This window comes from Vespa mandarinia, chromosome 1 (assembly GCF_050613455.1).
Source record: "Vespa mandarinia isolate Hongniang chromosome 1, ASM5061345v1, whole genome shotgun sequence".
Lineage (NCBI taxonomy): Eukaryota > Metazoa > Arthropoda > Insecta > Hymenoptera > Vespidae > Vespa > Vespa mandarinia.
In genome coordinates, this window is record NC_140810.1 from 909,459 (window position 1) to 925,858 (window position 16,400).

The window sequence follows — 16,400 nt, forward strand, 5'->3', positions numbered from 1 at the left end:
TGACGTCACTATATTAAAGTATATATTGCATTGGATGATACGTTGCAAGAGATCATTTCATTGGCCAATTAAAAAATTTAAATAGTACTTTATGTTTGTGTTATGCATTTAAAGTTTAAATCCCGATAGAATGTAATAAATTATTATTATAATTTTACGTAAAACATATTACGCTTTACTTTCAATTAATACAATAAATAAGTTTTGTTATATTATTTTGTATAAACGGTTTGTAACAACAATGAAAATTATTGTTAGGTATTGCAGTACATATTAAATATTTTTTCTTTTTGATAATTTTATTAAGACAGTTCATCACCCATGGTTTTATGATAGTTCACGCCAATGAATACGACAACAATGAGTACGGGTGTAATTTTTCAACGACTTTGATGATTAAGATCTTATTTCGAAGATAAAGGTTTCAACGAGGACATGGCTTTCTCGAATTTTTAAGAAAGCTTCATTTTCATTGAAAAAAATCGAGTCAAGATGTGACGTTTCTTCGAAAATAGTTTATGCATAAAAATAAAGAAATTTTAAAAATACAAGGAAGCCATATCCTCGATTATACCTTTAATTTTAAAATGAGATCTTGTTTACTAGAATTGATCAAAAATTATTCTTAGAGTTGCTGTTATTGTAAACGCTGTTTTTATGATAGAAGTATTCTATAGTGGCGCCATTTGAACTACGCGGCAAAACACAAGAAGCTCGTATTTAATACAATTATAAAAATAAAAAAGATAAAAAGCTTGTGGTGTGTGTTTTTTATTAACACAAAGTAGACGATTGCATCCTTATTTGATGCGTAAATGGATGGTTAGATTTTCTCGTCCATTTCAAATGCAACGAAACGTATTTTGCGATGCTCACATGGAGAAATCACGATAATACATTTTGAGATTTCAATGAGTTTTCGAAAGATGATTCTATGGAAAAAATAATGAAATACGTATTTAACAATTCATGCCAAGGGTGTATTTCAAATAAATATTGTTTGTGGAGTATATTAAACTAATATCTAAAACAATAGTTCGTTCGTTTAAACGTTAAAAAGATCGAAATGCGCGGCAAACTTAAAATAATTTTAATATAAAATTTCAATATTTACTTACGATAATTTTTGAATCATTTCTAATGTCTCTAATGTACACGGAGTACGATTAAATACTCTATGATATTTAAACAAGTTATTTAAGTTTATAGACTATTATAGCGCAGAAAGTGTTTCCCGCTTACGCTTATAGTTCATATATTTTATCCATAATTATTGTTAAAGTCATACACGTTTTTTACGAAAAATGATGAATTGCCTGGTCTTCAATTTTATAGTTTTTTTTTTTACGATATAAACTTTTCCAAATAGGGATATTTTTTCTCAATGTCTGATTTGCTTCGCCATCTAGAGGAAAGAAATTGAACTATTAAAAATACATGAGCATACATATATACTTGCTGATGGTGTATTACATTGATGGTGTATTTCATTCATATACAAACACATATTTATGCTGTAGTAGTAGTAGTTCATTAATCAGGTAGAGGATCGTTATTGGATATATTTTATATCCTAGTTTATTATAAAAAATTTTCATTGAGATAAAATTTCTAAATCTGCACATTAAATTATATATTGTTTTGTTTTTTCTTTTTCTTTTCTTTTTTTTCTTTTTCTGTTTTTTCAAATTCAATTTTACTTATAAACATTCTACTTTTAATCGTAACGAATAAAACAAAAGAAAAATTTGAGTAACCAATCGTTTCGCAGAAAAAAAAAAAAAGATCCTTCAAATCCAAGATACTGTGCTAACCTAGTAAAATATCGACAGAGATTCTTTCTTTCAGAATATATTTAATATAAAATAAGTTTAATGGAATTGTGTTTTGATAATGTAATATGATTATGTGAAAATGATTATTTAATATTATTAGAGAGTGACACTCATGAGTAATTGTCGAAATGTATCATAGAAAATCGAAATCAGGTGAAAATTATTATACTGTCTCTACGTATGTACGTAACTGTGCAATTGCAAATTATATAATTTATATTTATGGCAATCTGTGAAAAGAAAATAATTTATTTTGCATGTACATTTTATAACATCTTCTTCGTTATATTGTTATATGATGTTTTTCATTTCGTATTTCGTTTTCTTTTTTTTATTTCATGCATATACGTGCAGTTTATCGATTATGTGCGGTCCCATTGTTGCCATCTTTAATTTTGCAAAGTAGTAAATTCTTGAGTACCACGTGATCTATCGTATACAAATGACCGTTGCAGTCAATTTAAGACGGTTCTGTTATAGTGTCATAATACAAATGTGAATAATTATCAGAATAAAAATGTTATAATCTTAATCAGTGTTGTATATATATATATATATATGTGTGTGTATATATATATATATGTATATATATATATAGTCAATTATAAATATCAGTATTACACATGAAAGATAAGCGTCATTTAATGTAAACGAATTTCTTTCAATAATATAGGTTATGATTTCGTGGAGGTATCTTTAAATATGCTCAATTGAATGCATCACATTGATTCTTTATTCTTGTGTACCTTATATTTTCAACAACAGCAAAATGACTTAGCGTAAGTTATGTATTTTCATCTCTTCATTTTCATCGATAAGATTTATTTTGTTTATTTGTAAGCCGTATTTATAACGTATGTAATTTAAATGTACTTCTTCGAAAAAAAAAAAAAAAAAAAAAAAAAAAAAAAAAAAAAAAAAAAAAAATTTAATTTATGGTCAAATCAATTGTAATTATACATACATATATATATATATAATAAGGTATATAATATATATATATAAATATATATGTATGTATATAAGGTAAATAACTTGAAACAAGTACTGTAAAGATTGTATATAAATTGATTAGTTAAAAATATGTTCTATTTTTATTGACTTAAAATTTTTATCACTTTCAGTTAATAATTAATAAGGAAAATTGTATAAGTGTAAATCTATAGATTTACAAAAAGTAGTTCTACTTAGAGGTATCTATATCCGTCAAAAATGAAAATATGAGTAATAATTGTAAAAAAGAAGACATAGGCCTTAAAAAAAAATATGTCTTCTTTAACGACCCAGATATTATTGTTAAGCGTGCAGAGAGTTTGGTTAATGTAAGTATATAATTATATTTATTTGTATGTTTTTTTTTTTTCTTTTTGTTTTTATTTTTGGCTTTGTTAGATTCTGTATTATGGATTTGTTCTTATAATTACAGACACAACTTAGATCACATCTTGGATTAAAGAAACAGCAAGTAGATGATAGTAAGGTAGATTTGAAAGAAAAGACCAATGATATATCACAGCTTGATTTTAAAAATGTAGAAAATTTGTTGTCTTTTCATCCTGTACAACCATATCCGTTTACATTTATTAGTGCAGTAAAGCGAAAACTTTCTCTCGGCGATCATCCCGATACGCAGAAAAAATTATATGACTCTGGTAATAGAACAGAAGCTGAAGTATATTCGAGGGAATTAAAATTTAGCAGTAATCATAATTTATATCAAGCAATGCAAAATATGGCTTTTAGAGAGCCATTAAAAGTACCAGATTTAAAAATGTCCACGAAGACATTAGATTATTCTTCTAAAGACAATCCTAATTCAAAAGATGTTGCTGGAATAAAATTGGCTGTATCTTCTAATGATTTTGTGCCTGAAAGATCGGAAAAAACATCGAGAGAAAGAGTACAAAGGAAATTAGATTTTTCTGAGGGGCCATCTGTAGTTGCTTGTGAAAACATCGAACCTTTAAAAGCACCAAATGTTTCAATAGCATCTAGTTTCTCTAAAAAGAAAGAGCACGTTAGAGAAAGTTCTAGGGAAAAGGAAAATAGATCAAAAAGAATAAGAAAGGATGATTCTTTGTATACAAAAAGTGATGAAATATTGTATTCTTCATCGGATTTTAGTAAAAGATCTAAAAGTCCAAGACACGTTTCCAGAAAGGATATTACAGACAATACAAGTGGTTCTATATCGGTAGGGAGAATTAAAACTGATCGTTTGCCTTTATTTTTACCAAGGGAAAGTGATTTTGTATTGACAAAGCCAAAAACAAAAAATTTTGCAACTTCTACGGCTAGAAAGGATAATGATAAAAAACATAGGTGTTCCAATGTACAATCTGCAAAATTAAGAGACACTTCTTTAGAATGTAAAAATAAGACGGGTTGTAATGAATCGCATTCTCAAAAAAATATTATAAAAGATACGGCTAGAAGCATGGTATTTGATAGTATAGAATATAAATGCAAAGAAGATTTGCAACCATTGAAACAAACTGATGAGCACAAATATAAATCGGATAATAAACAAGTGAAACAACAAAATAAAGTGTTAAATCAGTCTTTTAACAAACAACAAGGAGGTATAGGATTTAAAGAGCATAATAAGAGAATATATGATAAAAGTAAGACATCTATAAATAGAATTGAAGGAAAACATTATGTTACATATTCAGATACTTCTGGTGATATTGAGATTGTATCTGACTCCAATACCAGTTTAAAAAAACGTAGCAGCACCTGTTCCGCAGTTTTTACCCAACAGTCACAGAGTAAAGATATTGATAAATCTCAAACAATGCAAAGTTTACATTCTAAAAAATCAGGGAAAGATAATGAGAATTCAAATTATATTGAAAATTCTTCTTTAGAATGTACAGACGTAAGCAGTAATAAAAATGAACCTTTTTCTCAAGATGTTAATTTATCTAATAAACTTCAAAGTAGTAATAATGATTTAACTGATTTGAATGAAAGCTCATTACCAGAAGCTTTGTTAGATCCAAGAAGGATATCTTTTAGAGATGAAAATTATACGCAAGAGGAATTTCGCGATTTAATTACACCCGATATGAATCTTATATTTCGATCGAAAAGAAAAAAACAAATGGCACAGAGTAATAATGATACCAATATTGATTGTGGAAAAACTTCGAAATATAAAACAACTACGAAACCAGAAACAATGCAACATGGAATACAGCTTGTGAGTATATATAAAATTCTATGTGACATTATAGATATCTTAATTTTGTAATATTTTATAATTTTACAAAATAAAATTTTTCAGCTTCATCCGACGGCTTTGCATATGCAGTTTCAAGCAGAGTTACATCTATTAGATTCAATGAATGAATCACTTAGGCAAGTTATGGATGTGGAGAAAAGTTTTTATAATGTAAAAAATGAACAAGAAAAGGAATTAATACAGAAACAAAATCAGGTCACTGATGAATTGATATTACACTTGGACGATATAGGAAAAAGTGGTACAATAGATAAGGAAAATACGGATAAAGGTAAATTTATATAAACATATAAATTCTACAATTGCAATTGAGTATTTGTTTGTTTTTTTTTTCTTTCTTCTTTTTTTTTTTCTTTTTTTGTTTTCTCCCACAGTAGTATCACAAATTAATGACAATACAGGGATAGATAAAGTTGTTACTGACAAACGAATGACGAATAAAATTGATGAAGCTTCTTTCATTGATGAACAATCGTTCATGAAGAAAGAGGAAACAGATGAACAGAATAATAATTTAAGGAAAAGAACTAAATCGGTCATTGAAGTAGCAGAAGTTCAGACTCAAACAGTTAATGATATTGGAACTCAAACCGACATATATCCAGGACGACGTAATTTATCTAATAGATTTTTGGAAATTCATGAAAATGCACATGGACAGGAATTATCTTTAGAAGATTGTGAAATTCCATTACTTTCTTTAGGCTCTAGAGATCAATTTGAAGATTTGGATCAGCTAGAAGATCTTTCATTGCCTAGTAAAGTAAGAACAATGTCGGAGATCAGTTTACATGAAACTACATCTTCTATAAAAACAGAAACTGGTACAGAAATTAGTATTTCTACGAGAGATGTAACTTGTTCTTTTAACAAATATTTAGATTTAGAGGTAAGATCATGTTCTTTTATATATATATTTATAACATTTAAAAAATATATTGTACTTTACTTTTATTAGATAGCTCAATTGATAAAAGATGAAAAACAAAGATATGACAAGATAGAAATGTTGTTCAAGTCGCGTGAAAAAACATTACACGATAGGACAAAGAAATTAGTAAAATTGGAAGAACAAAAAAGAGCATTGAGAGATACTGGCCAAGATAGTCGTATTAGTTCGGTTAAGAAGAAGCAAAGGGCCTTATTATTAAAATTACAACAGGAGAAAGATGAAATGAATAGGTATATAACTAACTATTAATTACGAGATATTCTTTATTATTTATTATTAATTTGATTAACATTATCTGATGGCTTTATTTAAAACAGATTGAAAGAACTTCATAAAATTGCGAGCCAAGAGCGTAAATTAATGTTACAAAAGCAAAGGAACATGTTTAATCCTCAAATGTCTACGAAAAATATTTTAACGAAATTAAAAAGAAGTGCTGATAGTCAATCTCCACGTAGATTATCTGGCCCAATGAAAGGCTACGATATCCGGAGTAACAGTTCAATGAGTTCTTTAGTAGACTCTGATAAATCTCAACATGATAAATCACAAATAGACTCGAAAATACAATTGACGGAAAATGATTTGCAATTTCAGAAAGTGGGTTTATCAAGTGCTGAAAAAATTGCAAACTTAGTCGACGAATCTAATATTTCATTATTAAAATATGATAAATTAAACGACACCATGGAAGATTTAAAATCACAAAACAAATATATTCTTAATTCTCAGAAGGGTAGTAATAATAAATTAAAGTACGAGTTGAGGTCTCGTAAGTTTGAAGAAAAAATGCCTAAAGCAGATATTATAAAATTAAGATCCCATCAGCTTGATGTTGAATCGAAATTAATGCAAGGACATTGTGTGAATGTAGCTGGGCATGTACATGAGAAACAAAAGACTATTAGTTTACAATCATTACAAGATTTAGATAATACAATTACAGAATATATTAAGTCAGAATCTGATACTTTAGTAGACGAATTATCAAAAAAATCTAAGTCATCGCAAGTTGACTTTCGAAGTGTGATATCGTCAAAAGATAAAGAACCATTTTCCAGGGATACAGCGGTAAATACTGAAACGATACAAGAACAAATAACTTCCATTGATCAAGATGCTTTGTCAAAGACATCAAAGTCTTCTCAAGTTTCCGAAGATACCTTTCAAACTCATTCAAGAAATTCAACTAAAACGGATAAATCAATTTCTAGTGATAAAGAAATTACAAAAAAATTTCAACAAAATTCTGAATTTAAAGCAAGCACTAAACGGAAAAATTCTAAATGTCAAAGAACAAGATCATCATCTACCATATTAACGGAAAATATATTAAGATCAAAGTCAAGTTCTCAAATAGAAGAATTTACAAAACACCATAACAAACGTACAAAAATAGAAAATGAATTCATTCAATCGGATAGAAATGACGAAGGTTCTATTTTAGATGAGCTTGATCTTAGCACTGATCAGACTATTAATCAGAATGCTATTGAAGTTTTAATCAGGCAATCAAATGCTATGAAAGACAAAAATTCCAAATTATTTGCAGATATAATAGATGAAAGCAAAGAAAATATTTCGGTACAAAATGTTTTTGAAAGAAGCCTTGAAAATTATAATGAAAACAATTATCCTTCCAAGGATAAAGGAAAGAGTACACAAAATTGTGGTGATATATCTGCTAGATCTCAGCTTGGTACATTTGCTATTTCAAATCATAATTCTTTAGATAATGAGAAAGAGTATACTAGATCAATAGTTATCAGATCACAGAATCATGATTATAAAACTTCAAAAAAGCTCGAACAGTAAGTAATATTTTGTTGTGTATATTTAGTAAAGTAATTTTTTCATTTAACATGATTCTCTCTTCTCTCTCTCCTTTTCTCTTCTCTGATATTTCACCATTAATAATCAAATAAATAATTTACTGAATCTCTGCAGTCATATATAAGATTTCTAATAATACACCCAAAATGTGTATTCACCATGAAGTCAACCATTGTAAAAATAGATTCTCTTCAGTGGCTAACTGCATGCTGGTGTTATTGCAGAATTTATACTTGGTGCAGAAATTTTGAATATAATCTGTTCTTTTTATTATTATATTAAAACTATTCAGTCATATTATAATCATTTAATTTGTAATTTCCATATTGTCTGATATATCTCACACAATATATATGTATATGTACATATATATATATATATATATATATATATATATATATATATATCTGATGTTATGTGAACATAAATGATATTTTAAATAATAATACATTATGCAGAATTTTAAATGCACGAGAAGCAGCACTTGTATCGCGTAGAAATTGTGTGGAAGAGTGGATGGCATGGGATGCACGATTAAGAGCAGAAGAAGAACGTGTTGCACGGATGGAACAAGCTGCATATAAACTTGTCACTGCAACTTCTGCTTTATCTCATCAAGGTAAAGAATTTTTATTTCCAAATATTAATCTATTCCTTAATAATTAGTAAATTATTATAAAATTTTAATTATAGAGAGTGTATGTGTATGTTTATATATATATATTTTTTTTTTCTTTTTTTATAGATTCTACACTCTCATCTGATACAAGTGATGTGGAAGGAAGAATAGAATTATTAACAGAAAAATTAGCGGAGCGTAGAATAGAAATGTCACGTTTAAAAAAAGAAGCTAGGAAACAAACGAAACAAAAGCTAAAAGCATTAGAGGCAAATTTGTTAAATCAAATTAAGGTCTGTATTTTATATAATTTTTTAAACAATTTTATAAATCTTTGTACAATACTAATATGTTAGGGTTTTTTTCTTTTCTTTTTTTTCTTTTTTTTTTTTAACAGAAATATGATACGACTATTCATGAAATGCGAAAGAAATTGGAGTCTAGAAAGGAAGCTGTGAAGGATAGTGACAAATTGGCTATAGAGTCTAAATCATTGGCAGAATTTAAAGTACCTGATATTCCGCTTAAGAGAATACAAGAAATTTATAAAAATAGTGATCTGTTACGTTCGAGATCAGAATCTGATTTATTATCAACAAAAATTCAACAAAAAGGCATTGTTAAAAATATTCAAGCTTTGATATATGAAAGTAAATGTGAAGGAACAAAATTTTCAAAGTCATCGCAAATAATTAAAAGGGACAATGTGCTGGAATCATCAAATGCTAAAAAACAAGATATTCATTATAACGTTCAGTCCATATTTGCAGATTTGAAAGATAGAGAATATGAAAAACTCAGGTCTATTTCAATGTCATCAACTTCTGATGATGATCAAGGCGATAAAGCTACACATTATAATACCACATTTCATTCTAGTGGAACTCAAACTAATCACACACTTGTTTCCGTACCAGAACAATTTACAGTTGCAATATCATCTGACAATAATTCAAAAGATATTCCAAGTGAAGTTAGCGTAGTAAATACTGATACAGATATTCTTACAGCATCTGAATTAAAACCATCCAAGAGTAATAGGAGCGATCAACTTGCAATAACAGAACCAAAATCAGATTTAATTGATGTTGAACAAGTGCCTTTAAAAAGTCTTATGTCACAGTCCAACACAATAGAAACATCAAAAACGGAGAATTTAAAGCTTATTTCAAATAAATCAGAATCATATATTCAAAACTCCAATAAGGAACTTTCGTCTACTAATAACGATAGTGGAACGCTTACTTATTCTAAAAAATTACACTTTTTACAACTAAATAATAAAAATCTAAATGAAGATATTAATTGCCTTGAAAATGAGCTTAAAGCTCTATCAGAAATGATGTCACGAATTAGTAGTTTATCCACCGAAAAGCATGATAATGAAGAAAAAAGTACCTTAAAAGATATATCAGAAGTGTTTTCAAAATCTGAGCTGATTGACAATAACACATCAATTTCTAATAAAGATATAAATAAAACTATTCAGTCGGATATTACAGAAACAGAAATTCCCATTAAAACTGATATTAATTCTGATATCTCAAGTTATTCAGCAAGCATTATGAAATTGAAATCGGGCAGTGAGTCTACAGATTTAGTGAAAAATGTAAGTCACGTTATGTCTGAATTAATTCCAGAAGGGGAAACATTATTTTCAGAATCAAATCAAGAAATAGATTATAAAGCGGAAAGTAAGAAGATATTAAATGAAATCGAAAAATCAATTATATCCGAACATGCAAAGATACTTGAAGGTGATACTAATTCTTCAAGTATACCATTGGAGACAAGTACGCAAAAGATACAAAAATTAAACAAAGATTTTCCATATTATTTATCTACTTCAGTTACCGAGAAAAAATCAGAATCACCGATACCCATAGAGGAAAATAAAAATCTTAAACGCCCAAAGAATACATCTGAATCGTCTTTGAATAAAAAAATAACTGATGAACAGCATGTAGCAGACGAATCTCAACTTTTAATAGAGGAATCATATGGGGAAAAATTGTCTGAAAATGTAGAAACAATTCCGACGAATATATCGGAACAATGTTCGATATATGAGGACGATAGTTCGAAAAAAGACAATGACGTAATGATTAACAAAAGTATATTACATTTTGAAGATATTTCACAATTTAAAAATACTGACGATACTTTGCAAATTGAAAATATATCTTCTTCTGAAAATAATGAAATACATTTGTCTTCAAGAGACTTTTCTAATGGAGAAGAAATAAATACGGGTCAATATTATAATTCTAATAATAAAGATGAAGATAATATAATTTCACAAAATGCAAATACATTGTCTATAAATTTAAATAAACGTGACTTCAATGTAGAAGAAAATGAATCAGAAGTTATTTCCACTGAAAAAATGTCTGTAGATAAAGACGACTGGACTATATCTGATTCATTTAATATTTGCAATGACGAAATAGAAAATGAATGGGAAAAAGCAGAGAATCGTGAAGTAGAATCACAGATTCACGTTAGTTCAGAAAATAAAAATATATCGCAAGTAGAAAACGTTGCTGTCATTCAAGATTTTACAGAAAATTTATCAGTTACTATAGAAGATGAGTCTATGCTTTTACCGAGGGCAGAATCTACAAATATTGATCCTCTTAATTTAAAGATTAATGAAACGGACAATGAAAAAACTACTGATGAGCTTGATGACATATTAGATATAATAGCCAGAGAAAATGATAAAGAGTATGATAATGAAGGTAGGCAATATATAGGAACAGGTAATAAAACCGATGAAAATTTGGACAATATAAAATCTATTAAAGCATCTATCTTGGAGAAAGAAAATGAAAATAATGAATCAAATGAAATTAATATTCAAACAAAGATAATCTTAGATACAGATAATATGGATCTTACAATAGACAGTCCATTTCCGTCTATTACATGCGATTCTACGCTCGATGATAAATTACAAATTCACAAATTCTCAACAAATGATAATAATAAAAATAATATTACTCCATTATATATGGAATACAATAAAAATCATATTAACGGAGTTAATGACGCATTAGATGTTCCATCCAATAAATTAGATGATGTGTCCGTGGTAAATATAAAATTAAACGTAGAAATAGAAGAAAAAGATATTGTCCAAAAAGAAATAGTTCAATCTCAAGAAATAATAATCAACAAGCTGGATTCAGAATCTAAAGAAGATATATTACCGCAATTAGAAATTAGCACTAAGATCGAATTATCCCATGAAGAACTAATTGATAAAAGTATTACGCACAGTGATAATAAGGAATCTCATGTAATTTATCTTCCTGTTACGGAAGAAGAAAGTACACATCCAATAGGAATGAAGGAAGAAGGATATTTGGAATCATTACCAGAACCAGATAGTTCTGATGGTGAACAACTTGATAATTTAATTGAAGTAGCGGAAAGTGGATTAGATGTAATAGAAAAGCATCCTGAATCATTAGAAATACATTCTAACAAGAGTGATAATTTATCAGAAAATAAAGAGGACGATATTGAAATAAATGATATACATGAAAATAAAGATCTTTCGATTGATTGTCAATCTACAGAGAAACATAATACAGCTACAACGAATGCTACCGATATTATAATTAAAGTACCATTTGAAATATTAAGAGATCCCGAATATGAAGATATCTCTGAGGAAAGTCTTGAAGTATCGGAAATTCTTGATAAAACGGAAAGTCAAAAAACGCAAGGTTCACAAAAAGGAACGATCGTGTCAGAAAATTATCAAGCGGTACATAAAACTGAAGTATTAAGGATATTGGATGAAATTACACAAAAATCATTGCCGGAGTTGGTGAAAACTTCACAAGAAGACAAAAAAGATGTGCAAACAGTTGAAACAATATCCGCTAAAGCGTTAATTCATACATCCGCGTTAGTTAATGAAAATCAAGTAATACAAATAGATCAATCAATTGATCAAAATATTGAGATTATAAAGGATACGGTATCAGATAATTCCAAATTGACAGAAATTGAAACTGAAGAAGTTTCTACAGAACTGAATGATCTATTATCACAGTCAGATGGAAAACACGTTAAAACAATAACTGACGTAGAACAGAGCGCTATACAAAAACATGAAGATGTATCGTCTGATTCTAGCGAGGGTGGTGATACACCTGCAGGTGTATCAGAGATCGAAATAGATTCTCCAAGAGATTTAAGTAACTCCAGATTGAATATCGATGCCTTGGACGATGATCTACTTAGTAATACGAATATGGGGAAACAGGATGAATCAAAAACGGATTTTCATGCAACAGCTATCGTTACGACGTCGGAAAAAGATATCGAAGCTATGATCGATAAAATAAAAGGTATTTTTTTTTTATTTTTTTTTTTATTTTTTTTATTTTTTTTTTTTCTTTATAATTTATTATTGCTGTCTATGCTAAGATTTTTACAACATGAATGAAGTATAGATAGTTTCATTCATATCATCTCTATTACATATTTATAATTTAAAGATATTAATTTATATATACATATATATATATATATATATAAATATATATGTGTATATAAAATATATATATATATATATATATATATATATATATATATATATATAAAATAGTCATAAATGTGTTTGATTTTCTAAATATTATTCTGATTCTGTATCTTCATTCATCAATTCTTTTATGTAAATTCGTTTACATAATTCCATGTATTGAACTTCATTTATACTTTTTATAATTATTATCGTTTGATCAATATTTCGTCTATATGTTAAATAAGTAAATGTGAAATGAATTGGTATTATGAATTCAAAAGATAAATTTATAGTAAAAATTATGTCATGCAGAAGTGAATTTCAGGAGAAAAGAAAAAAAAAATATGCACTTTTATCTTATCTATTTAAATTTTCATAATGGCTGAACGCTCCTTTGCAAAGCATTGCCTGGTATAGCTATGTGTTATTTATTTTCAGAATAGCAAAGTCGAGATAATATTTACCTAAAGGTAATATATCATGAAATTTCGAATGAAACGAACATTAACTTGTTCATTTTGTACTAATCAGTGTTGCATGAATGCTTGAATCTTATTAATTTATTGATGCACAGGAAGATTTGTAAATGTTGTATATCACGACACATTACAACAACGTTTATATAATTCTTCTATATATATATATATATTTGTATATATATATTTCCAGAAAGAAAGCATCGTCTCTATAGTCATACTGGAATGTTTGATTTCCTTAGATTTTAGCATTGGTTTCATATGTGCCTTGAAAAGACATTCCGATTTTCTACTACTTTTTTCCTCTATTTTTTGAAGCACTAAAATTTGTAAAATATTATCCCTAATGTATTGTAACAAATCTTGTTGCTTTTCCTAGACGTAACATTTATTATATTTACATTTAATATATATTATTTTAATTTAAATGCTACAGCTTCGTTGAAGCAGCCTGGCTTAGAAGTTGCCGATTTGGAAGCTAAGCTACTTCGAATACAACAACTTCAAATTGAATTAGAGGTAAAATATATTATTTAAAATACATTGCATATTATAAAATTATATTATTCACGTGGATTTTCTTTTTTTCTTTCTTTAATAGATCAAAAAATTGGAAGCTGAAGAGGTATACTACGTTAGAGAAATACCAAATAAACCTCCACCGCCGTATACACCTCCAGGAGATAATCGAATTTCCATAGCTATTGCCTCACCTTCTCCGCCTCCTGCAGTAATACCTTCGAATATAGAAGAATTGACAGCTTTTACAGAAAAGGCTACGGCTTTAATATACAAAGCTAAACAATCTGGTCAAGATATTATGAATTTAGAAGCACCACCGGAAATTTGTGAATTAACGAAAGAAAGTAACGAGATCGCGAAAAAAGATAGAAAGATTTATAATACATTCCTTTTTGATTTATGTAAAGAAACTATTTCGGAAGTTTATCAAGCGGAATACGAGAAACCTGGTCCAAGTTGGACAAAACCAAATGTAAAGACAAAGCCAGCTATAAAAATTCCAAAGACCGTAGAAGAGCTTCATGAATATGTTAGTAAGGAAGTAGCGACATTATTTGGATTCAAAACAAAATTACAAAGGGAGAATATGGTAATGCGTTGGAGTAGAAAACGTAGAGATAGAGTCGATGAATTATTAGCGAGAGAGGCCCAGGCCGAAGAAGACGAATGGACTAAGTTTCATCACGATGAATTGGCAGTGAAAAATGGACTCACGGTGGCCATATTAGAAACATTGATTATGGAGACTACAAGTGTGGTTAAAGTGGCACATGCAAAAAAAAGAAAGGTGATGATATAGCTACTATAGCTTTAGTTGATCAAATTATTACTCGAATTCATTTTTAAAAAAATGCGAACATATGCCGTATATGTTCTCGTGCAGTTCTTTTTTTTTTTTTTTTTTTTTTTTTTTTTATTTTATACTGCGTTGAATATTTAGCATTATTGATTATCACTCAATCGTTTACGATTAGGACAGATTTTCTTTTTTTGTTGTTGATTAGTGACCACATAATGCACAGGCTGGTTCCTATTTATTTGTAGACAGTTTACTTTTTTTTTTTGTTTTTTTTTTGTTCTTTTTTTTTTTTTGATAGAGAAAGGGCACATACAAATAAATAACAGAATTTACAGTGAGACTGAAATGATGCGTGCGTGTGAAGAATGGTGGTAACGTAAGGAAAAAGTAGGCATTGACAACAAAGGTGCTCAAAAAGTCTCTTGAGAATCAAATGCCCTAAGTCTATTTTAATTCATTTCACACAATTAGAATAATAAGTAAGGTATATCATATAAAAATATTATTATATAATCAATGCATAGATTGCGGTCCGTTGTTGTGTAGATGGGTATATACCGTAGTATATTTGATTTTCGTACTTGTTTTCGTTAAAATAATAATAGTTATTAACTTTGTAACAACGTAGAATATTATGTACGACTGAACCTCGACGAAAAAATGTCAAACAATGTAAATAATTCATATCTCAATGGAAAGACAATGTAGTTTTCCTTAGAAAAGTTAGAATATATTTCAGTTTTCTATTTGCTTATTGTCGGAAGAAAAAGTTACGCAGATCATATGACGGAGATTTCATAATAGATATTATTATTTAATTATTAATATTTATGTGTATTTCAAATTACTGAGACCATGGGCTGCTCGCTATATGTAGCATCGATTATACAATAGAAGCTTTTAACTGGACACAAACATAGAGCAAATATTTATACGATGTTCCATGTTGAGCTTCTAATTAATGGAACTAACAAAATTCAAATTAAAAGACTGATATTTTGGGGCCAGTTTATCAAAATTTGTGAATTTGCGAAATTTATATGTAGATGATGAAGGTACGTTGGATATCGAGTACTAATTGGTGCTTTAGAGGTTTTCCGTGTTAAATGTTGACAACGATAAGTAGCCTTTCGAGTAAATCCCTTTAACTTAGGCCCCTTTCCAAGAGAAAAAAAAAGGATGAAAGTAAGAAGGATAGAAAACGACATAAATGTTACGTTTGTTTTTACTGATCACTTTAATTTGCTAATTGTTACTTTATCTGTAAATTGTATATGTTTTAAGTTTATATGTATATATATATATATATATACACACACACACATATACGTACATATATATGTATATATATATATATATATATACACACACGTTAAGTCGAGTAGACGCAAATGCGATGACTTAATTTTTACGTTTGTGGTTGTGATTTAAACTTAAAGTAGAGCGCAATGTATGAAAGATCTTTAGTAAGCACTCGAAAGTTTACATCAGTTTGATTTCTTTTTTTATTATTTTACAATTTTTATATTATTTGTGTTATATAAGAATGAGATGAAATGACGATGTTTTGTTAATGT

At 28.2% G+C, this 16,400-nt stretch overlaps 1 protein-coding gene across 4 annotated transcripts; it reads left to right on the forward strand.

The window, feature by feature from the left end:
* Positions 1-1,840: 1,840 nt before the first annotated feature.
* On the forward strand, positions 1,841-16,400 carry LOC118446013 (uncharacterized). Of its 4 annotated transcripts, none has more exons than XR_014982282.1 (13): positions 1,841-2,614; positions 2,960-3,157; positions 3,262-5,040; positions 5,125-5,353; positions 5,457-5,971; positions 6,041-6,264; positions 6,352-7,845; positions 8,326-8,486; positions 8,613-8,779; positions 8,884-12,850; positions 13,465-13,496; positions 13,939-14,021; positions 14,104-14,158. XR_014982282.1 is itself a non-coding variant. In XM_085657672.1 (13 exons), the coding sequence occupies exons 2-13, from the start codon at positions 3,056-3,058 to the stop codon at positions 14,821-14,823; spliced, it is 9,348 nt and encodes a 3,115-aa protein (XP_085513798.1). In that variant the 5' UTR covers positions 1,841-2,614; positions 2,960-3,055; the 3' UTR covers positions 14,824-16,400. The 4 variants fall into 4 exon arrangements, 3 of the variants coding, with proteins under 3 accessions (XP_085513798.1, XP_085513793.1, XP_085513796.1); XM_085657672.1 differs by lacking the exon at positions 13,465-13,496 and having other exon boundaries at positions 5,457-5,693; positions 5,787-5,971; positions 14,104-16,400; XM_085657667.1 differs by lacking the exon at positions 13,465-13,496 and having other exon boundaries at positions 14,104-16,400.